General features: G+C 39.2%; 2 protein-coding genes and 1 pseudogene across 2 annotated transcripts; all 3 read right to left on the bottom strand.

Moving 5' to 3' along the window:
- The window catches only part of LOC143876405 (putative ascorbate-specific transmembrane electron transporter 1), a 50,815-nt pseudogene extending 49,063 nt beyond the window's left edge, over positions 1-1,752 (bottom strand).
- An 8,604-nt stretch (positions 1,753-10,356) lies between these two features.
- Positions 10,357-12,367, bottom strand: LOC143876777 (putative ascorbate-specific transmembrane electron transporter 1). The gene is made up of 4 exons (XM_077378468.1): positions 12,022-12,367; positions 11,860-11,908; positions 11,563-11,762; positions 10,357-10,828 (listed from the first exon to the last, which is right to left on the bottom strand). The coding sequence occupies exons 1-4, from the start codon at positions 12,181-12,183 to the stop codon at positions 10,568-10,570; spliced, it is 672 nt and encodes a 223-aa protein (XP_077234583.1). The 5' UTR covers positions 12,184-12,367; the 3' UTR covers positions 10,357-10,567.
- A 1,731-nt stretch (positions 12,368-14,098) lies between these two features.
- LOC143876778 (transmembrane ascorbate ferrireductase 1-like) lies at positions 14,099-16,350 on the bottom strand. The gene is made up of 4 exons (XM_077378469.1): positions 15,972-16,350; positions 15,815-15,863; positions 15,506-15,705; positions 14,099-14,491 (listed from the first exon to the last, which is right to left on the bottom strand). The coding sequence occupies exons 1-4, from the start codon at positions 16,287-16,289 to the stop codon at positions 14,255-14,257; spliced, it is 804 nt and encodes a 267-aa protein (XP_077234584.1). The 5' UTR covers positions 16,290-16,350; the 3' UTR covers positions 14,099-14,254.
- Between the last annotated feature and the right edge of the window lie 7,428 nt (positions 16,351-23,778).

Genomic DNA, 23,778 nt, shown 5'->3' on the forward strand with positions numbered 1-23,778 from the left:
CAGGTTTTTATAAACCCTATTTTCTGAGATTTTAGAAGATGAAAAAAGGAAAAAAAACATTGAGAAGAAAGAAGAGAAATAGAGAGAGAGATTCGTACTTGGTAAGAAGCTTGGAGAGGGTGGAGATTACGAGGATGCGTGGAGACAAGCGTTCGGAGGTTGAAGACGAAGTCGCCTGTTTGTTTTTTACGCACAGCAAGAGTCGGGGGAAGGTGAAGGAAAAGAGGGGTTTCCGATATTAGTGCTCGGAAACAAACCTCAATCAAAGTCGGGGAAAGGTATTTTCCACGTATTTATTTTTCTTTTCCACGTAATTTCAAAAAGTTTCCACAGAAACTAAAAGAACACGCAAAAACGAGGTTTTCGCGGAAAAAAACCGGTGTTTCCGGGGAAAACCAGGGGAAATGGAATCAAAAGAACACAGCATTAGAAAAGACTAAAAAAAATGAACAACTTAGCATTTCTCGTTGGAATCGTAATGAGGTTCGAACATTTAATAATTGGCAAAATGAAGTTTTTATCAAATAATAGAGAGAAAGTGGTATTAATTGTAGGTTTTCCAAAGCCACACCATATTTTTCCGGGTTGCTAACTCAACGGCAGAGTACTCGGCTTTTAAGTGCGGCTATGATCTTTTTACACATTTGGATGAAGCAAGGGATTGTCCATACCATTAAAATAAAAGCTTCATTAAAGAAAATCAAATTCAAACTACAATAAACGGAACCAAAACGCAGAAAGGTTAAAACATTAAAAAAAAAAATCAGCACATGAGAAAAGTGAAAGAAGGCCACAGTTGAAAGAAGGCCACCCTCACCGAAATCAAATAAGAAAAGTGAAGAGGGTGACACATAGTCCATAGAGAACAACCCATGCTACGATAAAGATGACAAAGGTGGCTTCTACGGCCGACAGGGTTTTGAAAAGGAAACTTGCACGAAAAATCCTGTGCGAGCAGTGATGATTGTTCAGATGAAGACCTTAAAATCCCAGCAGTAGTACCATGGAAGAGACCTCTTCGTCATCTCCACTTTCTCATAAGGGATCCAAAAGGAGCGAACCAAAAACAAACACTGGAACAAAAATCATAAGATGGCCATAAATAAAAGTTCTGATATGATCATAGAAATTATATACCGAAACTCAGTGCATAAAACCCATCACAAAAAGTTTGGAGGTCCAAATAGATGGGCATGTGCATATATTAGATGTTGAACATGGATTTGTCTTCGGATTTTAAGAATTTATCTCCAGTCCAAAATTGGTTATTGGACTCAAAATTAGAGGTAATTTTAATTCCAATAATCAGTTTTTGACTAAAAATCAAGGGAAATGATATTTGTGCCCCTTCTGATCACCAGGGACACCCATTGTCAGTGTACTTTGCAATCAAAGCCACTGGATTTTTCTGACATCAAGTACATCAGCCCTCTTTTTGTCGGTGTCCCTGATGATCAAAAGGGGTGTAAATATCACTTCCCAAAATCAATTCTCAAAATCCAAAACAAGATGGTAGATTCATTTTACATGCCACGCCCCGTAACCGAGCCCAAGGCCAGGCACATGACAGAGCCTCACACCTGCAATTAAAGTCATGCAAGGCTAAAGTATTGAACCATTTAATCATTCTAACATCTAATTAATGTGATCTACAGCAACACTTCTTCTTTTTTCTTGTAGCTAACCACAGCACTTTGTTCACCGTAACTAGGTAAATCAACTAACAATTGTTGTTATCTCACCTTCACCCATGAACCTAAGTAAAATTAATACAGTGTGTGATTATTCACCAATATTACTCACTCGAGTCAGAATCGAAAATAACAAGTACTACGACTATAGGACTAAAAAGCAATTCTTAAATCTCCCATTTTCGAGTTGACATCAGAGGTTGGGCAAACTAGACGAATGAAGAATGAAGAGTGTAGATACCTGTGTACTCTTGTTTTCTTGCAGGAGCAAGTGTAAGGTCTGGAATCGTTGTTTAGAAGGATGTTTCACTAACTCTCAGAAAATGGAAGATCATTCAAAAAACTATGTAAGAATACAGTAAACCAAATTAACAACGCAAAAGGAGTAAAAACAAATTAAATCCATTTCTTACCTTCCCCACCAACCACAATAAAACCTATTACCGTCAGAACGATGTGGAGCTGTAGTACAAAAAACAAAAAAGAAAAAGAAAATTAACCATAATCATATCATTAGAAGGAAAGAAAAAAAATATTCCAAAGAAATTTTTCTAGTAATCGATAGGGTTGCAACTCGGGTCGGGCTTTTATTGGGAAAACCCAAGATTCATAAACCCGGCCTACCGTTGATAGTTTCTCAGGTCGTGTCGGGTCGGGTTTTTTCACACACTCGATACAGTTCTTTGATTTTTCACATGTACATTAGGTCATACATACAATAGTATATTTTACAAATTTTCGTTCCTTGATTTTTCAAATGTATATACGGTCATACATACAGTGGTATATTTTCAAATGTGAAAATTTGAAGACAGATTAGAATGATACCTGCAGTAAAGAACAAAAGCTGTTGAGAACTTTGAGTAGGAAAGATTAAAAAGTAAAAGAGAGCTAAACTTCGAACAGAAGTACATGACAATGAGTACCCCTTAATAAATGAATAGATCCTGACTTAAACCATAGATAATGAATTAATGATTTAATCAATCACTAGCATTTTATGGAAAAAAAACCTGCCTATTACATGTTTACTGTTTACCCATGATTAAAAGAAAAAGTTCACGTGCAGAGAATTACAGAGAGTTCACGATGACTTGCATAGGGTAGATGTTTACCCGTGATGAAAGTGAAGATTGATTGTTTGATTACATTTAAAAAAAAAAAAAAAAAAAACGAAGGGATTTCTGCCAAATAGTCCCTCCTTCATAGGGCTGGCAACGGGGCGGGTCGAGGCCGGATGTTGGGGTCCCCTACTCCTTCCCCTCTGCGGGGAATTTTTCCCCTCCCCACTGCAGGGATGGTGGGGAATCCCCCTCCCCTCCCCACGGGGAATATCTAATCCCCTTCCCCTCCCCTTCCCCGCCCCGCATCCTTCGAGGACAATCACTTTACTTTCTCACTTTACTTTGTTAAATGTTAGGTTTAAAACTAAAGATTTGCTAGAGACAATCACTTCAGGCATGTTGCGGCTTGGCTATTGCATGTGAGAGTAACCACACAACCCACACATAGGCTAAGATTTTGTCTTATTCATTTTATTAACCTGGGGACAAAGGTGGTTGCTCTCAGATTCATTTAATTGATCAATAGTCCCTAGCAGATCCCTAATTCCCAATCCCACTTGCCAAAAAGTATTGTACGTGCCACACCATAGGAAGATCCAAACCGTCCATTTGATGGGCACACCATACTACCATAGGCAGGGATGATCCAAACCTTCCACTTGTTGGGCACATTGTAGGATGATCCAAACTGTCCATTTGATGGGCCGCAACGTAAATAGGTTGTGGCCCAAAAATCATTTCCATAGGATAATCCCAACCCTCTAATATATAGAGGAATTGCATATTATGATACCTTCTATAGATCGGAGGGTTGCAATCATCCTATGGAAATGATTTTTGGGCCGCAATCTATTTACATTGTGGCTCATCAAATGGACGGTTTGGATGATCTATGGTGTGGCCTGTAAAGTACTTTTAAATTGTAGCCTATCAAATGGACGGTTTGGATCATCCTATGGCGTAGCCCATACATTACTTTTTGAAAAATAATGGACTATAAGAGAGCACTCCATATAAAATCTCATCACTCATTAGAGATATGTTGCCTTTATTTGGGGGAGGGAGATTTTCAAATAATTTAATGTTGCCTTACAGTGATGGTTCAATGGAGAGATTTTAGGGATTTCTAAGGGTAATATACTAATATAATGAGGGACGATGCCCAATGGATTATGGGTAAAAGAAAACATAAAAAGAAATTTCAGGGACAAAACTGTACTAATGGAAATTATGAAAATTTTGGGGGAATCTTGTAAATATGTTTTGATCCAAGGGGTTTCTAGTAGTTTTCCTAAAAAAAAACACTTAAAAAATACAAGAAAAAAATGGCATTAATGCGGGGCGGGGCCAACTCCATCCCCTTCTCCTCCCCTTCCCCGCACCGGGGAATTTTTTAAATCCCCTTCCCCTTCCCCTTCTCCACTCAAATTGGGGAATCCCCTCCCCAAGCGGGGCGGGGCGGGGCGGATCCCGGCTTTCCCGGGTGAAATTGCCAACCCTACTCCTTCATAATGCAGTTGCTAATAAGTCCTTGAGAATGGAATATTAGCTGTACAGTAATACTTTTTTAGAATAATTGCCACCAAGTCCCTCCACACGAACAAAACTTAGTTTCAGAACAGTTTGGAGGCAGTTCCTCCAGTAACCTCTAATAGCAGGGGGTGTGGAAATATCAAATCCATGGCTACTTTTTCTTTTCAGAAGGATTTGATATTTCCACACCCCTTGCTATAAGTTCCTTCAGAATAGTCCTCCTAACTGTTCTTTTTTTTTTTGATGACGTAGGATGTCCCCACCCCCTTCCGGGGTAGGACTAGTCCCTACGGATACACGCAACGACACACACATCACATGTATCAGGTAAGTCGGAGGCGGGAGTCGAACACTCGTCAACAGGGAGCATACCCGTGACTTTATGCTGAAGAGCCAACTGCCTCGGTGTGTACCGCCTAACTGTTCTGAAGCCAAGTTTTTTTACTCCACGACACGGCTGTTAGTTTGCTCCGTCAATTGTTTTTAACTGACAAACTTACCCTTAGTTGTAAGTGATTTTTTCAACCAATATGCCACGTTTTATTTTCTCTCCCGCTCTTGTCCTTGTTCACAAATGGAACCCTAACTACTATTCTCTCTTCACAATCAAACTAAACCCGCACCTCGTAGCCGAGATCGACATTTCTGCATTGGAGGGACTGTCCAAGGTAAGTTTTTTCTAGTGATTTCTTACAGCCGGTTGCCGTTTGGGTTTCTTATGGTTGATGTAAAGGTGGGAAAGAAGGGGTGTGAGGGTGGGAGAGTAGGGTTTTCGTTGGGATTTCTTACGCATGTTTGTTCTGGACGGATTCCAATAATCGGTTCTCAAAATTCAAAACAAACAATGCATACGAAATTCCAATGAAAACCGGGCATTGTTCAATCCCAACGAAAACAGTGTTCAGGTGGTTAAGGTCCCTATTCGGCATCAAACCTAAACTCGCAGGATCTCCCTATGAGGAACCATCAGATCAACAGTTCAAATGATGGGGTCAAGATCGCTTCTAACTAGTTGATCTCATAAAGCAGATTTTATTGATAGCTTTGTAAGATTGTCTCACTGGTTGATCTCATAAAACAGATTTTATATGATAGCTTTGTAAATACACACGGTTACAAAAAAATAAGTGGAGCCAATGTATTTAGATGATCTGCCTGTGAATTTGTTATTACCGGCGTGTATACACTGTCCCCCAAAAATTTTCTTCATAGGATGATCCTAGCTCTCAAATACATTTCATGTAAAATAGAGGGTTTAAAAGAGTTTAAAAAATAACGAGTACAAAGACCTCCGAAAATCAGCGGTTCGGATCATGGGCCCACTTTATATTTTGTAGTCTTAAAGACTAAACTAGCAAATCAGAGGTTCGGATCATGGTGCCCACTTTATATTTTGTAGTCTTATAGACTAAACTAGCAAATCAGCGGTTCGGATCATGGGCCCCACTTTATATTTTGTAGTCTTATAGACTAAACTAGCAAATCAGAAGTTCGGATCAAGTGGCCCACTTTATATTCTGTAGTCTTAATAGACTAAACTACTCATATACAGTTTCATGGAAAGCTAGGCACTTGTGATTATTAAAGGCGTCTTAAGGGGCCAGCTTGACGGGTAAACTTGTCATCTTGGAAGTCTTTACAACAAAAAGTAACATCAGTTTAGTTTAGGGACTTGTGGCAAATTTTTTTTTAAAGTAGTACTTGGTGGACAATATCAAAATTTTAAAGACTATTTGGCTTATATTCATTGGAGGAGGGACTTTTTGGCAAAAATCCTGTAAAAAACAAGGGAGTTGAATCACCACAGCTCAAGTTTGCCATAGGGGCACTTTAATTTATAATCCCCTGAACTTCAGCCTCTGGGATCAGATGGGAAGATCTTCAATCCTCAGCTTATAAACTTCTGCCATAGGGGCACTCTGAATGGACTCTTGCTCGAAGGTCACTCCTAAAAGTAATGAAATAATGGCACTGGTTTTTGAATTTTGGGTGGTATCAGTAGGGTCATCAGTGGGTTGGGTGGCCATCTCTCTCTCTACAGTAGAAGGCTCACACAGCTAAAAGCCTCCTCCTCTCTTGTAAAGAGATGATATATTTTCCCTCTTGTTTTACTCGAGACAGCCCCCTCTAGTGTAAAAAAGTAGTCATAAATACACTACAGGGGGTTGTCCCAAGTAAAAAGATGGGGCGATTGTATCTTTTCTAGCACAAACTACGGGTCGGTGGTCTTTCCTTTCAGGAGAAAACACGGTTGTGACGTGAAACGAAAGTCTATCTAGTTTTAAGGGATTTGCTAGCGACCATGCAAAAGCATTTTGCAGACCGGTTGTTGCTATCACTTTTAATAATGAGGTATTCTAAACTGAAGGGCACCCTTGCGGAAAAGGGCTGAAAGGGCCCCATCATTGGCAGAAATTGACTGTATTTACGATGTCAAAAGTCAAAGCGTATTAAATGCAGCCATGTTCAGCCAATTGGGGGCACTCTTTCAGCCTTTTTCTTTGCAAGGGCGCCCCTGAGTTTAGAATTCCTCTTTAATAATTTCTCGAAACTCTTACGCGCATGTGGTACTTTTCTCTTGCTTTAGGATACCTGAGGTGAGCTCCAGTATGTTTTTTACCATCATGCCTTCTTAGCGGGCCCCACTTGTATGTATCATATGTGGCCCCTTTTAAACCATGGACGCCCCTGCATCAAGTGATTTATTTGTGTTTGAGAAATTAAACTTGAACAAAAAATAAAACCCAAGTGAAAAATAAGTTGTGTAGAATTGGATGAGCCAATGATAGGCACGACTGCCTTTTTATGCGCTCGGCAAACTCAATGGAGTTGATACTACGTAAATTTGTTTGAAAGACCCAATTTCAACTAACCCAAAAGCTGCAAGCATGAAAAAGACACTAAAGCCAGCCCTAACTTGCAAAAGCCAACAAAGCCCATTGCACAAACTCAGACTTTGCAATGAGGAGGGGGTTGTGAGGGTAATCAAATAAATCCAATGTACAAAACCTCAACCCACATCTACTATTTTCCTCAAAATCCAACTGTTTCTTGGAAAAATAAAGTAGTCAGTATATGTACACATGATAGTTTAAAGAATCATATAGCCACTTGATAAACAGATCCAAATAGTGGAGAATACAGAAGAACAAAAGATATCATGCAGAGAGTCATGGGGCAGGGAACAACATTAGAAATGAAATTGAAATTTCATTAATAGTTATACAAAGACATTGAAATTTTATCAAAGCGTTAATGAACACTGGTTTTGTTAGTCAAGCCAGAAAGAATTAGCCAGATATACCGAAGCATTGAAAGAAAAGATGAGAGAACTTTCTATTTCAATGCCTGATGAATATCATTAAATCTCATTTTAATATTAAGCATCAAATCAAATAAGATCAATTCACATATGTAAGAAGTAGCAGAAACTTATTTTATGAATTGTAACAGCCACTGAAAACCGCTAGCAAGAATTGAAAAATATTTGAAGGCACAACCATATGAGAATTGCTATCATTTAAGAAATAGCAGAAATTTATTTTATGAATTGTAACAGCCAATGAAAATCGATAGCAGGAATTGAAACAACATTTGAAGAAGGCACAACCATATGAGAGTTGCTATCAAAAACTGAGAATTGCTATCAAGAACTTATCGATAATTTTTATCCCAATTGCAACAAAAATTAATCCCAAATCCACTTCAAAACTTTCTTATCCCAAGGAGCTGCATTTTTCATATGGAAGGTAGAGGTCTTTCTTCTTCCGTATAAAAGAGGGCTTTTAAAATTACGGGATAGAGGAGGGGATGACACCACGGCTTAGAGGATTCCGCTTTACTTATATATATATAGGATGTGGCCCCATTAATCACGTACCGTTTTTTGTTTTTAATGCAAAAGAAATGAGGCAATGTTATTTAGCACTGTAATCCCATCCCTTCTGTTTTTATGTCTATTTCCATCGGGAACGACATTAAATAACCTCTGTCACACTTATGATCAATCCTAACGATGAACAGAGAGTCCCACATTGGGACTTATGTGTATAATTGGGACCGTTGATCAGGTGGACCATCAAGGGCGACCCATTTGGTACTGGTCTCGTCTGTAAGATTAAGGCCTACAAAAACCAGTTAGCTTCTCTTGGAAGAATCAAGAGGCTAGGATCATCCGATCAAGGTGGGGCAGAGGGCAATGTATGTGACATGTGTTCATGGATCAAGGTAGCATCTCAAAATCTCACTGAAGCGCAAGTAACTATAAATCTCCCTCGAATTTTAATTTGCAAGGGAGAATCTAGTCACAAGCAACAACAAGAGCTCCTCCGACAGAAGGAACAGTGTTAACAAATCCATGCTCATCTTATTCAAAATTCTCAAGCTTAGTTTATCAGATAAGTTAATCTCTGATTTAGGTTAGTTTTAGGAGACTCACGCTCGTACTTTGAAGTAGTCACAATATTTACTGCTCTGGAAATGCTCTCTACATTGCACAATGCCATTTTGCTCGAATCATGTTTTATTAATGCATCTCGTTCTACCTTTGCTTATTTTTGTCATTTATATGCTCTCTAATGCAAAGCTAACATCTGATGTGAGAGGTTTGGCTATCAGGAATATGTCTCGCATTTGTTTTTCAGAATTTCAATGGCACTGCTTGCTGCTAATGATATTGATTGGCGAACATGTGTAGAATCGAAAATATTCTGAGCTATAGATCATCATGTCTACTGGGTTCTTCGATTTAGATTCTCTTCTTCTTTACTTGAAGGTAACTATTAGAATTGGATGTGGCTCTGCATAGTATATATCAGTGCATCATTTTTACATAGATTGGACTGAAATATTTGTAGGGACCATAAAATACTAAATCATCAGATGGGAGGGTGGTATTGTAATGTTCCCTTTTAGAAACATTGATCTAGTGTTTGTGGATTGAATGGATGGGCCGTATGGGACAGATTTTTGTGGGATTGAACATCATTCATTGGGCCGGATCATGCGGAGGTGGCCTACTTATGAGGCAAATGGAGTAGGAGTCACTCTATAGGGCATGGCGCGAAGGGCCATATAGCATTCAAAGAGGATATGATATGACACTCTGGAGTGTTTCAGAGTGGTACTGAAATGATAGGGGCACCCCTTCTGTGTGCATTGGGCAAAAGCCACTCTCTTTGACATTTTTGCTTAGGCATTGATTTGATATGGGCACCTTGTTTTGTATTGGTTATAAGTAGGTTGGATAGGTAAGGAAAGGGTTGATGCTTGCTTATTATCTCCTTGTCTCGAAATGAAGTTGGCTAGTGTAGCCGATCAGTCGTGGTAGTGAGATAGTGCATCTCCCACATGGTGAAGGTGCAGTGAGCACCCCATCTATCCTCCATCCCCCATCCTCCTCGCAGCAGTGTGCACTTGGAGATCGCCCAGCTTCCACAATCATTCAAGAGAACACCCCCTCCATGAGCAGTGCGCCCTTATATGCGGCAACCATCTATCCTTCCCCATCTACTCTTCTCCTTCCCTACATATTCTCAACAACATCCCTCCATGTAATCCCCCCAATCTTTTGTATGTGACTGAATTGATACATGAAGAGATTAACTTCAGATTGCCCATCTTCCACCTATCTTTATATTGTGTTTTTGCATATGGTATATTAAATGGAGTGCTGCCATTAGTGTTATATGAATGCAATGCAGTCTTTTTCTTCAGTGTTTAATGTTCTTTATAGAGGTTGAAGAAAAGGGTCATTACAGGTATCCCACCACCAGATGCTCTTGGCAATTACTGAGAAGGTTGATGTCACAGAACCAATAATAGGTATGGATCATGAGCTTTTAGGCCATCTTCTATCTTAAGCTAATGCATATCAGATTATATGCAAATACTTCCGAAGTACCCAAAGAAGTCATTTATTCTCCATGTTTAATTTGTTCTACATACAACAGTTTTATCTTACGATGGGCGTCTGTGATAGTTTATGAGCATGTATATTTCAAATTGGGGAACATATTACTAGATAGATGCAGGGACACAGTAGAGAAGAGGAGAGATTGAGGGGAACATACACATAAACAAGGAGGGGAAATGATATGTTGATCCCTTTCCTTGTATATATTACTATTACAGTACAATTTAGGACTTATTTGGCTTTCTTCTGTCTTTTATTCAGCTTTCTACATAGCATAAGTTTCAGAAAGAATGATTAAAGAAGTAAACAAAAAAAAAATTCCAAAATTTTATGCTAAATATGAATTCCATTTACTAATAATGTTATTAATATGACCGCGGAAGAATAATGCTGAGGGTGACGGCGATTCCAAAGAACAGGACAACTAATCCGGTGAAGTTTACTATGTAAGCTTCGTCACTGCGTAGAAGACGCAAATAGTAGAATTTTTCCATTAATCCAGTCTCTGCAGTGCAAATTGACATGAGGAAGATGACCATACCGCCAAAGTAATGCCACGGTGCAAGAATTGCCCTTGTCGGCATTTCTGCCCCAGGGAACCAGAAGGAGAAGAACCCCAACAAAAACTGAGACACACATCATAAGATGCATCAGACTAGAAATTATGATAAGGTGAACAAAAACAGAGGAATATCATTTGGAGCAATTATACACCCAAAATGTATAGTATCTTCTATACCTTACAGTCGGGTTACTAGTAAATGTCTAATGAATATGTGGGAGTATCAATTTAAGCATTTTTTTAAGACTTAAATACCCATTATTGGAATCAAAATAGATAGGATTATTCCTAAGGGTGCAACTTGCGCCGGGTTGGTTCGGGTTGTGGCCAACCCTAACCCAACCCTAGTCTCAGGTTTAGGAGGGCCAACCCTAGCCCAACCCACCTCTAAATCTCTCCCCTAACCCAACCCATCCTTAAATCTTTCAACCCTAACCCAACCCGTCTAACCCAAATTTTCAAATCAGGTTGGGTTTGGGATGGCCCCGGGTAAAAATAGAAAAAAATATATATAGAAAACCCCAAAACCCTAATATTTTGAAAATCACAATAAAATCATGAAAAAAAGGGTTGGGTTCGGGTTGGCTCGAGTTGCCCAAGGCCTCAACCCTAATCCAACCTGAAATTAAATCGAGTTGCCCAAGGCCTCAACCTTAACCCAACCCGAAACTAAATCGGGTTGGCTTTCTGATACCCAACCCAACTCGAGCCAGGTTGAACCCGTTGGGTCCTGGTTGAGCCCAACCCAAGTTGCACACCTAATTATTCCTTTAATCAAGAACAATAATTGTGGATTACCTGCAAACCAAATAAACAGATGGTACCCATGCCTAGCCAGGAATGCAAAGTGTACATATTGGGCATTCCAAGCTCGTTGTGAAACTTGAAAATGGCGTAAATCCCAAGTACTCCCATGAGAAGAGCGATTAGATGCAGCATCATGTGTATGAATTTCTTCACCTTTCTTGTTGCAGGAATCGTCGTGTAAGCCATGATGGCTGCTCACAATTACAATACAGTAATTACATATTAGAACAAACCAACAAACAAATAAAGTGAATCCTTTGATTTACATTAGAATAACCCATTTCTTACCTTCTCCACTAAAGAAAATGAAACCAATTAGCATTAAAAACGGGTGCATCTGTATCACAGAAAAATAGAAACAATGAACACAAAAATCAAGTAGAAGAAAATAAAAACTCAATCCGAGTACTATTACTTGAACAGAAAAATGACATGTATTGAGGGATTTACGTTGAAAATTTTTTGTTTATTATGAGATTCTAGAGCGAGGCCTCCTCGAAAATGTAAGACCCACACGAGCACGAGAGTTATAATTGTTATGCCCAGCAAGTGAGCGATCACAGTGACGGGGGTCGCAGTTATAAGGAAGCTCGAACCGCTTTTGGAAGCCATAACAGTATGTAGGAAATGAGAGAGGCAGTTATGTAGCCATTTCAAAAGCTTTCTTATAGAGGTTTTGGGCACCAAAATCGGCTGTTTAAATTCGGAGAGGAGTTTGAGGCTAAAAACATAAAAACAAACTACGCAGAAGATGTTATTAAGAATTGTAGTCTCTTTTGTTTTTTGTATGACTAACTCCATTGCTAACTTAGATTAAAGAAGCTCTGCCAATGCTAGTCTCAATCCTAATGGTCAACAATGGGTCCTATATGGGGACTTAATTAGGATGGTTGATCAACCATCTGTACTGTTAATTAAGGCCTTATTTCATGCCGGATTGACATCCCATCCATAAGATTAAGGCCTGCAAAAAATCAAAAGTTAGCTTCTCTTTGAGGACTAGGCCTAATGGATTAATGCCCAATTTGTTTTGGATTTTGAGAACTGGTTTAGTCCAAAACGGATTATTATTGGACTCAAATCATAGGTGTATGATTAGACAGGTAGATTGAAGAATGAAAGAAAACCGTCCGGCCTGCACTGTAAAGTGGAAATCCCAAAGCATGGAAATTAAAGTTAGACTCTTAAGTCTTGTTTAGGTAGGAGAAGAGATATCATATGCCACGTGCCTCCTAGTTTCGCTCTGGTTGGGACAGGTGATGACAATTCACGTCGATCCAAACAAAACTATCGACTAATGTTTGGAGAGGGCATGAAAAATGAATTTTCCAAGGTCTGTTTATGCCTCTTTTTTTTCTTACATTAAAAAATGCAACTTTTAGGGCACGTGGGGGCCCCAGTGAACATGTACGTGAAATCGAGGCCATTGATCTTGTACAAGCAATACAAGGAAATCCAGATGGTCTTAGTCCCTTTGCAAACAACATCCCATACCTTAGAAAAGACTAGAAAAATGAACAATTTAGCATTTCTCGTTGGAACCCTAAATGAGGTTCGAACATTTAATAATTAGCAAAATTAAGTTTTTAATCAAATAATAGAAACAAAGGGGTATTAATTGTAGGTTATCTGAAGCACTTTTCGGTGGCTTGTGAGGGCTTTTTGGGAACTGTAATAACCTTTTGACATGTCATTAAGAGAAATTATATGATGCCCGACCGTCAAAGTACAGGGCGGAGAGAGACAAACCCCCTCTCCCTTTGTTTTTAATCCAAGAGAAAGCACCGTTTTTTACTTTTCCTTGGTTCAAAAACCAAGGCAGCAGGTTTTTTCTCCTTCCGCCCTTTACATTTTGACGGTCGTCATTATATAATTTCTCTGTCATTAAATACTAAAAGACAACATAGGTTAGTGCAAATATCAAAACACGAAAGTGATCATTGTTATTTAGGATTTATATTGAGAAATGATATCAACACAACCATATTGTCTTTCTGTATTTAAATAGCTGTCAAAAGATTAGTCCATTTCACAAAAAGCTCTAGGAGCGAATTAAAGAAGAGAAAACAGCAGGGTTTCTGCAAATATCAAAATGGGATGGTTGTGTTGATAACATTTCCCATTCACAAACCATCTTGTCTTTTATTATCTAAAAGGAAAATGATATTCACTGTCCTGGATACATGGATTTTATAATTCATGTTGTATAATCAAGCTAAAACCTGGATTTTAGAAGCCAAACCTGGATTTTTACAACCCTAAAAATGTACAATCCAGGTTTTAGCTTACCAAATCTAGGTTTTATGTTGTAAAATCAATTATTTTACAATCCTAGATTAAAAATCCATATATCCAAACAGCCCTTTTAAAGGGTTTTGTGATTCTGGCAGAGGACCTTGCTTTAAACAACCACTATCTTAACAGCTATACAATTCACCCCCAAATTTGATGGCACAACTCATTCCCTACGAAAGAGAAAGAGGGTGGAAATATCATTCCCCAAATGGACAACTCCTTTCAGTCAATATTTATACTCCGTAAAATAAAAGCTTTCATTAGAGAAAATAAAATCCACACTACAATAAACGGAACCAACATGCAGAAAGGTTCAAACATTAAAAAAAAACAGGACATGAGAAATCACATAGGTTTGAACATAGAATTACTTAGCACTTTCACGAAATCAAACAAGAATAGTGACAGGGAAGACACATAGTCCAAGGAGAACCATGATTATGAAGCTGACTTCTCCGATCGACAGTGGATTTGAAAAGGCAGCTTGCACAAAAAATCCTGTAAGAGCAGTGAAGATCGCAAAGATCAAGACCATAAAATCCCAGCCGTAGTACCATGGAATAAAACTCTTGGTTATCTCCACTTTTTCATAAGGGATCCAGAACGAGCAAACCAGAAACAAACACTGGAACAAAATCATAAGATGGTCATAAATAAAAGTTCTGATATGATCATGAATAGAAATTATATACGGAAATTAACTTAGTGCATACACCCACTATACAAAGTTTGGAGGTCCAAATAGATGGGCATGTGCATACATGCTTCGACCCTTCATATTTGATAACAGGCGATGGATCAAATATCAAGGGTGGTACTTTTGTTGTACCCATTACATAGACATGGGGTTAATAGTAATGGGGGTATTTACAATGGGTCCCTCCAGACTAAATCATTACTTACATCTTCTTAAACCATGAAATTTTAACTAGGCCCCTTTTCTATTTAAATTCCAAGATACCAATAAAATAGGGGTGCAACTCGGACCGAGCCGATGCCGACCCTAGCTTTAAACGAGGTAGCATTCCCTCAATCCTAACCCAACCCACCCTGAGCCTAACCCAACCTGTCTCTAAATCTCTCAACCCATACCTAATCTGTTTAGCCCGTTTTGTTCCCAGATCAGATCAGGCTGAGTCGGGTTAGGTCAAGTTAGACAGGGCAAAAACATAAAAATACAAAAAATATATATATGTAACCCTAAGATTTTGAAACTTAGGTAAAAAGTAGAGGACGGGGTAGGGTTAGGGTCGGGAGAGATTGCCTGATGCCTCAACCTAATCAAACCCAAAATTAAGTTGAGAGAGAGCAAGAGTGAGGAGATGGTGCAAGGTGGCTGAAAAATAATGGGAGAAACTCTATTTTGAGTGAAGTTTTTTGCTCTATTTTTGAGCTACTTCGCACCTTTTCCTTACTCATGCCCTATAAATTCTTTTCCTTTCCCACTGTCCTTGCCCCTCTCCCTACTGGATTCCATGGAAAAAAATTTCATGCTGACCAAACATGGACTAAAAATGGGGAATTTTTGAAATTATGTAAACATGGGAGCTTAATGACAAATTCCAACTTTAGGAATAAGCTATTAAACTATAGAAAGTGCAGGGGATCGGTCGGTCTGCTTTACCAAACCCCCATTTACCTTAACAGCTATTAACGCGATGGTAACCATGGCAATCCATGAATGAAAGATGAACATATGGGGCAATCCGAGGAGTCTCTGAGACTTGAAAACAGCAAAGATCCCAACCATTCCAGTGACCACAGAAATCGTATATAGAGTTATATATACGATTTTTTGCAGCTTTTTTGTTGGAGAAATCCTCTTGCAAGTTGCGATAGCTGCTTGTAATTACAAATAGACAGAGATTAATATCATATCAAAACAGTAAACCAAATTAACAAAGCAATTAAAAGGAGTGAAAACAAATTAAACCCCGCCATTTCTTACCTTCTCCACCAGCCACAATAAAACCTATTACTGTCAGAACGGTGTGGAGCTGTAGTACCAAAAACAAAGAAGAAAAAGAAAATTAATCATAATCATATCATTAGATTGAAAAACAAAAAAAAAAATCCCAAAGAAAGAAAAATGTATCTGCACTTACGTTGAAAATCTGTTGGGGATTTTGGGTTTTGAGAGACAGGCCTTCTCGAAAGGATATGACCCAAAGGATGACGGTAATGGCAACGAATAAGCCGAGCATGTGGGCAAACACACGGAAGATCAGATCGGGATTGACGGAAGGCATTACCGAAACAAAGCTTGAACAGTCTAGGGTGGGAGGCTTATAAACCACTGCCATAGGGCCACTCTTACTGGGTTTTCGCTTGTAGGTCACTCCTAAACCTAAAGGAACAACAGTGGCACTGGTTTTTGAGTTTTTGGTGGTATCAGTAGGCTCATCCCTGGGTTGGGTGGCCATCTCTCTCTCTCTCTCTCTCTCTCTCTCTCTCTCTCTCTCTCTCTGTGGAGTGGGTACAGTATGGCTCACAGCTAAACCCTTCTATTATATAAACAGATGAGTTTCAAGTTTCAAACCAATCAGGGTAGAAGGGGAAATGACATATTTTCCCTTTTTTATTTACTTAAGACAGCCCCCTCTAGTATAAAAATGTAGTCATAAATACACTACAGTGGGGCTGTTCCATGTAAAAAGAGGGGGCGAATATATCTTTTCACTCGTAAAAATAGCACACACTATCGCCTTTTTTGCAGATTTCGGCTCGGTGGTCTTTCGACTCTTTCCTATCTGGAGAAAGTACGGTTTTGAGGCGAATGCGACGTGAAACGAGAGTTTCTCTAGATTTAAGGAATTTGCTAGGGACCTTCGTGAAAAGCATTGTGCATAGCGGCTGTTGCGGGAGAGAGAGCCAGCTCATCAATAAGACAGAATTTGTTGAAAAGTGAGCCCACCTCACTTCTCTCATACAACAGCCGACCCGCGAAATGCCCTCTTCTATGGTGCTAGCAGATCACAGATTACTATCATTTTCACGCGCAGTCTTCGGATCAAGACAAACTGTCTTTAGTATTTAAAAGGGGGAGTGGATTTGGGGAGTGATAAATCCACTCCCCAAATTGATCAATCGACTCCCCATGTGTCTTTCTCTCTCCTCTTGGTTAGAGAGAAAAAGAGGAGAGAGAGACACACGGGGGGTCGATTTATCCAATTGGGGAGTCGATTTATCACTGCCCTTAAAAAGCTGTCAAAAATGTTAGTACATTTCCCAAAATGCTCTAAAAACCAACTACGGAAGAATAAGCAGCCGGGTTTCTGCAAATATCAAAATATGGTTGTGCTAAAGAAAAGACAGCTGGGTTTGTGCAAATATCAAAATAAAGGAATGCTAAACTCAGGGGCGCCCTTGAATGTAGGAGGTAACAGGGCGCCCTCATTGGCTGCACATCACCAACCTGTTTGACTTTCAAGCTATTATTAATGCAGGATGGTGATGTGCGCCCTTTCAATTTTTTTTTTTGCAGAGGGTGCCCTTCAATCTAGCATTCCTCATCAAAATATGGTTGGGCTGACGCTGATGACATTTATGATGACATTTATATTTAGGGAAATGTTATCAGCACTACTGTTTTTTGATGACGGCACTCCTCACTTTATTAAAAGTATGGTATGGATTTCACCATAGGACGATCCAAACCGTCCATTAGATGGACCACAGCCTAAATAGGTTGTGCCCCAAAAATTATTTCCATAGGTTGATCCTAACCCTCCGATCTGAATGTTAGAGGGTTGATCCTTACCCTCTATAGATCGGAGGGTTAAGATCAACCTATGGAAATGATTTTTGGGGCACAACCTATTAAGGATGTGGCCCATCTAATGGACGGTTTGGATCATCCTATGGTGAGGGCCATACCGTACTTTTAATAAAGTGAGGAGTGCCCTGATCAAAATACACTAGTGCGGATAACATTTCCCTATATTTAATAGACTAAATAAAAGAAGTATGACATTCACTGGCCCTGTTTTGATAATGACACTTTACACCTATTTAACCACTTTTCAAATTGGCAATTTGAGAGCATTTTTGGAATTAAAACTGCCTTACAAAGTAAATTAGAAAAATGTAAAATGAGGAGGATTGGATTGCTTTTTTGTTTTTTTGTTTTCTCTCCTTTTCCTTCCTTGTACATTTGGGTGTGGTCCATCTTCTCATGCAAGTTAGAAGATGGATCCCTAACAAGAAACTACTACTCTACTACCTACACTACGCCTATGATTATGAACCTGCCACCTTTCTTTAAATAACCACTCTTAACATTTATACCATTTCACCCCCCCAATTTTGATCGGCACAACCCATTCCCAACGGAAGAGGGTGGAAATATCATTACCCAAATGCACTACCACTAGTACATTCATTCAATATTTATGCTCTAATAAATAAGATCTTTATAAAGAAAAAAAAAATGCACACTACATAAAATGCACCAGCATGCAGAAAGTTGTACAAACAGAAAAAATAAAATAAAAAAACACCCCATGAGAAATGACAAAAGGCTTAACATAAAATTAATTAAGACCGTGATAAATTCACCCCCTTCTATTACAATATTCATCACCTACTTTTCAAAATGGACTGCACAGCCCACACCATAGGATGATCCAAACCGTCTATTTGATGGGCCACAATGTAAATAGGTTGTGCCCCAAAAACCATTTCCACAGGATGATCCTAGCCCTCCGATCTTTAGAGAAACCCCAAAAATCATTTGCAGGCACATGCAAGGGTCAAAAGTAAAGCCTTCTTATATGAAAAAAATGAGTTCTCCAATTTTGTATTGAAACTGACTTGAAACAAACACTTAACTACGATCGGGTTAAAAAGGGAAATTACATATTCACACCTTTTTTTTTTACTTGAGACAGTCCCCTCTTTTTTAAAAGTGTAGTCATAAATACACTACAGCGGGGCTGTCCCAAGTAAAAAAAGGGGACGAAATATCGTTTCCAAGGTAAAAATAGCACCCACTACTGCCTTCCTGCAGCTTTAGGCTCTGGAGACTTTTCTATCTAGAGGAAGTACTTTTTCAGACCAATCCGCGTGAAACCAAGTTTATCTAGATTTAAGGGATTTGCCAGGGACCATCGCGGAAAGAACTTTGCAGGCCGTCTGTTGCATGAGAGAGCAGCCATCTCATGAATAAGACAAAATCTGTTGTAATGTGAGCCCATGTTACTGCTCTCTTATGCAACAGCGGGCCCACGAAACGCCTTGTGCGATTGTCAGACCGAGTATGGTGAAGAAGAAAGGGGAGAATTTTGAGGGAAAAAGTAGCCTATGTTTGATCCCACAATAAGGTGTTTGTAAGGCCTCGATACGAGGCATGAGCCCAACATTATGTTTAAAGTCCAAAGCCAATTGCTGACCCAACTTAGCTGAGGGTCCATTATTTTGAGCCCCACATGTAAGTGTGGTGTTTGGACGGCCTCATGTTGGGCCCGAATTACGTATGTGATCCTCACATGAGGCTCGTTTTAGTTGAGGGTCCATTATTTCGGGACCTCATCTTAGAGGTGGGGTGCACCATACATGGAGCCCGCAATAGGTGTTTGAAAGTTGTAATTACGTACGGTCTACAACCATTGTGAATTTCTTAACAAGGGAACCCCCTAGCGAAGTCTTTGGCTATGGGTGAATATTAATATCATTGTCCGATCACCACTCGAAGTATAGGAGTGTCAATAGACAGGCAATCCGAGTGACTATATTGACATTAAATAACACCTTTCTCTAATAGCTTAAGCTCTTGGAGAAGTTATCTTTTATACTTTAAACACTCCTCCGCACGTATGGCCCACTTGGTAAACACGTGGCACATGTGGTCCTACTTTGGGTCGACCATCGCATATGGATTTTTGCTATCCGGGAGGTTTGAACTCTAGACCTTTGGCTCTGATACCATGTTAAACTACCAGTTACTCCGGAGAAGGCGTTATTTAATCTTTTATACTTCAACATTGTAAGGGTGATTTAATAATTTTAATAATATATTTTAATGTAAATTTGGGTATTTTAGTAATTTCCTATGACAAATAAGTAAAGAATCCGTGATTCTACTAAGTAGCAATGTGCCAATGTACAATGTCGATATTTTGTTAAGGTTAATAAAACAATTTCTTATTCTCATGGATCCTACACAGTCGAGATCCAAAGGAGTCAAACACCTAAAGAAACATTAGAAAAGGGTGCACCTACAAGGGGGTGCGGAAATCATTCATTTCCCGGATTGTATTGCCATTATTGAAGCAAGGGGGTGCGGAAATCAATTTTTAAATAATAAGAAGAATGATAGTTAAATACTGCCATACTGGGCCTTACCTTTGATTACTGTAGACCATCCATCTGATGAGTCTGTTTAGACTTTAGAGCTCTAAGGGCAAAAATCACACCAATCGAACAGTCTTAATATCCAATACTATATTTTTTTGGTGGTTGAATGTGCATCAATGTCTATACACAGTTTTTTTTAACTAACACACACATTTAGGCCCTGTTCGTTTAAGATTATGTTCAACACAAACCTGTCCAGTTCAACCTAAATAAAATTGGGTTGAGTTCAGGTCGGTTTCGGGTTTGGGTTTAGTTTTCCCAACCCGGATTGAGGGCTTGGACAACCAGACCCGAGTGAAACCCGACATTTTTTATTTTAGTAACTAGTAAGCTTAAAAGGTCAAGTTGGGTCGATTGGAAAAAAAGGGTTCCTTAAGTCGGGTTGGGTTGAACCTCATCCGGTAGGAACTCGGGTTGGGTCCAACCTGACCCCGATCCGAGCTACACCCCTAAGGGCCTATTTATTTAAGTTATGACAACCGATTGTGGAGTCCCCAACCGATTATTGGATCGAAATTGTACTTGATGTTAGAGTGTCAATGGACAGACTATCCGATAAACCATTGATATTATAAAAAAATTCAATGAATTGTAAGGGTGATTTAATAATTTTAATAACATAATTTAATGTAAATTTGGGTATTTTAGTAATTTCCTATGACACATAAGTAAAGAGTCAGGCATTCTACTGGGTAGCAATGTAAAATGTCATAAATTTTGTTAAGGTTAGTAAAACAATTTTTTACTTTTCCCGGTCCTAGACACTCCAGATCCAAAGGAGTCAAACACGAAGGGATCCGAAGACCTCTCCAAAGAAACATCCACACAACCATCTTGTCTTTTAGTTTTTAAATTGGGGAGATAATTTTTCACCCCCTGTAGGATTATGCGCCCCCCTGTCAACGTGATTTGACATAAAAAGCGTTAAAGTCTGCTACTGTTCACGTGAGATGGTGGGCGCATAATCCTACAAGGGGATGTAAAAATCATCTTTCTTTAAATAGCCGTCAAAATGTTATTACATTTCCCAAAAAAACTCTAGTAACCAACGAAACAAGAATAAGCAGCTGGGGTTACTGCAAGTATCAAAGTATGGTTGTGCTGATAACATTTCCCTTTCACAAAATGTCTTTTAGTACTTAATAACCGCATAAACTCAGATTGTCTTTTCTTTTTTACTTGGCTTCCAAGAACTGTAATAACCTTTAACAGCTGTTTAAATAAAGAAAAGACCACCTGAGTTTGTGCAACTATTAAAACGTGATAGTATCAACACCAATAGCCTTAAAAAAATTACGCCAATTTTCAACTTGAAAATGGATATAAATTTGTTTTGAGAAAAGTACGGAATGCGGATAATAGTTTTGAGGAATTACGGATTTCGGGTAATTTTTAAAACAATCATCAAACACGGATGATACTTCGAAAACGGGTGGAGAAAAAGACCCCAATACCCTTTTGACATCAACAGAAATCTCCTTCACCTTCCTTTTTCATTGCAGAAAATCCCTCTGTATTTAATGCCCATTTAATTAGCGCGCATCTAATTGTGTATTTGAACCGATAGAACCTTGGGTTCGTTTCTATCTTGGCCGTCGAAATAACTAGAGATGGATGGATGCTTAACACGTGTTATTGTAAGTTATATACTGAAGCGAGCCAATTAAAGAAGAGAAAACAGCAGGGTTTGTGCAAATATCAAAAATAAGTTATATACTGAAGCATAGGAGATAAGCCACCTCGATTCACCCTATGATCTATGCCGTCAAAATTGATGGCTATATACTCTTCTTAGTTATCGTAATTCATGTTGAACATGCTCTATTAAAAATTATTTGATATGATCAAGACCGTTCAATTGATTGATGTCTCTTTTCACCTTTGGATGGCCCGGGCCAATCATAGACCAAGTTTCTGTGTATGTTTATGCATGAGACCATCCCTATAAAGCTTAAGGGTTGATATCAATGCAACTCTTGAGCCATGTCTAGATGCAGTTAATACACCGAATATCGGTATATAACATCCACATAATCATTCATCAGGACTTGCTAGGCAGTTTCGCCGAAAGCCATGAAATGGCTTTCTTCTGCATGTGAGAACCACCACAAATGTTTATTTTTTGGCTGATTTTGTCTTATTCATTTAATTGATCTGAGGTGGCCTCGAAATTGCCTAGCAAATCCTCCGTTCATCTCTATAATTTTAGGGATTTGCTAGGCAATTTTTGTGCAAAGCCATTTCGCAGCTCACTTTTGCAGGAGAGAACATCCACACAGGCTCACTTTGTAGCATATTTTGTCTTATTCATTAAATTGATCTAAGGTGGCATTGTTCTACCGTGCAAAAGTGAACCGCAAACGGTTTTCCGCAAATTCCCTAGCAAATCCCTAAATTATAAAAGAGCCCCACTAGGTGGACAATCACTATTGGGATCAAGACCATTGATCTTGTGGACAATCATGAGGCCCAAACATAAATACATAAAGGGCTACAAATATCATCACTTCAGTTTTTCTTGGCGCGACCTTAAAATGAGGCTTGGTAGACGGAGGGGCCAGGATCATCCGATCTGGGCCGAGAATGCATCACCAGTGAGAATCAACGGATCCAATCAGGTGCAAGTTGTACACATCACTGTTCGGAACAGTGATGTGTACAACTATCAAAAAATAACATAGAAAAGTATGAGAAATGGGTGGGAATGTCAAATGCTATCCGGACAAGATGGTGTAAACACATGGGTGGGAATTTTGATACATGGGACTTCTCTGTTGTGTGGGAATCTCCACACACAACACAACCACTTCTGCATACAACTAAAAGTTCACTAGCGATTGCATGTTTGTGAAGCAAGCCAGCAAAGCTGAAAAAGCCTCTTACCATGAAGATGATAAAAGAGCGTATCGTTTGTGACATATTCATATACAAGCAATCTTTGATGCTCAGATAAGCAGTATCCAAAAGTGAAACCAAATGGCGATGGTGCATGTGACTAATAATCTCCATCTCTGCTCTGAACTCCCGCTCCCCTACCCACCACCAATTTTGAGCTGTTTCACAGTCACTTCTCTTTCATCTGATAGGCATCCTTTGTACACACAACCAAACCCACCTTCACCCAGAAGATTATCCTCTGAAAACCCATTCGTAATCTGTGATAGCTCTTCATATGTGAACCATGACCTCGGTAGTACTGGTTTAAAATTGAAAATGGGAAGTACAATAAGCCCATAATAGAATAACATCCTAAAGAAAATATAGCATAAGAGAAAGTTTCATGTGTGTCGCGACGAAGGCAATTGAGCTTCGTCGCGGAGCTGTAACTGTTGGATCTGTTCCACGGACATGATTAAACATGTTGAAAACCGAGTGTAAAAGAGAAACGCACGTGAAACGGCCTCTTATTACATTCGGTTTTCAACCCGTTTAATCGTGTCCGCAGAGCAAATCCAATGGTTACGGCCCCGCGACGAAGCTCAAATGCCTTCGTCGCAACGCACGTGAAATGACCTCTTATGCTATATTTCCTTTAGGATGTTATTATATTATAGGCTT

Source organism: Tasmannia lanceolata, unplaced genomic scaffold (assembly GCF_043159265.1).
Source record: "Tasmannia lanceolata isolate RefF3 unplaced genomic scaffold, GAP_Taslan_0.1 ptg000005l, whole genome shotgun sequence".
Classification (NCBI taxonomy): Eukaryota; Viridiplantae; Streptophyta; class Magnoliopsida; order Canellales; family Winteraceae; genus Tasmannia; species Tasmannia lanceolata.

Excerpts from the sequence above, each read along its gene's own strand:
- LOC143876778 (XM_077378469.1), bottom strand. The coding sequence starts at position 16,289 with ATGGCCACCCAACCCAGGGATGAGCCTACTGATACCACCAAAAACTCA. Across the intron at positions 15,706-15,814 it reads TATTGTGGCTGGTGGAGAAG|CTATCGCAACTTGCAAGAGG; the intron begins GTAAGAAATGGC and ends AATTACAAGCAG. Across the intron at positions 14,492-15,505 it reads TCGCGTTAATAGCTGTTAAG|TGTTTGTTTCTGGTTTGCTC; the intron begins GTAAATGGGGGT and ends ATTTTGTTCCAG.
- LOC143876777 (XM_077378468.1), bottom strand. The coding sequence starts at position 12,183 with ATGGCTTCCAAAAGCGGTTCGAGCTTCCTTATAACTGCGACCCCCGTC. Across the intron at positions 11,909-12,021 it reads ATAAACAAAAAATTTTCAAC|ATGCACCCGTTTTTAATGCT; the intron begins GTAAATCCCTCA and ends TCTGTGATACAG. Across the intron at positions 11,763-11,859 it reads CATTTTCTTTAGTGGAGAAG|CCATCATGGCTTACACGACG; the intron begins GTAAGAAATGGG and ends AATTGTGAGCAG.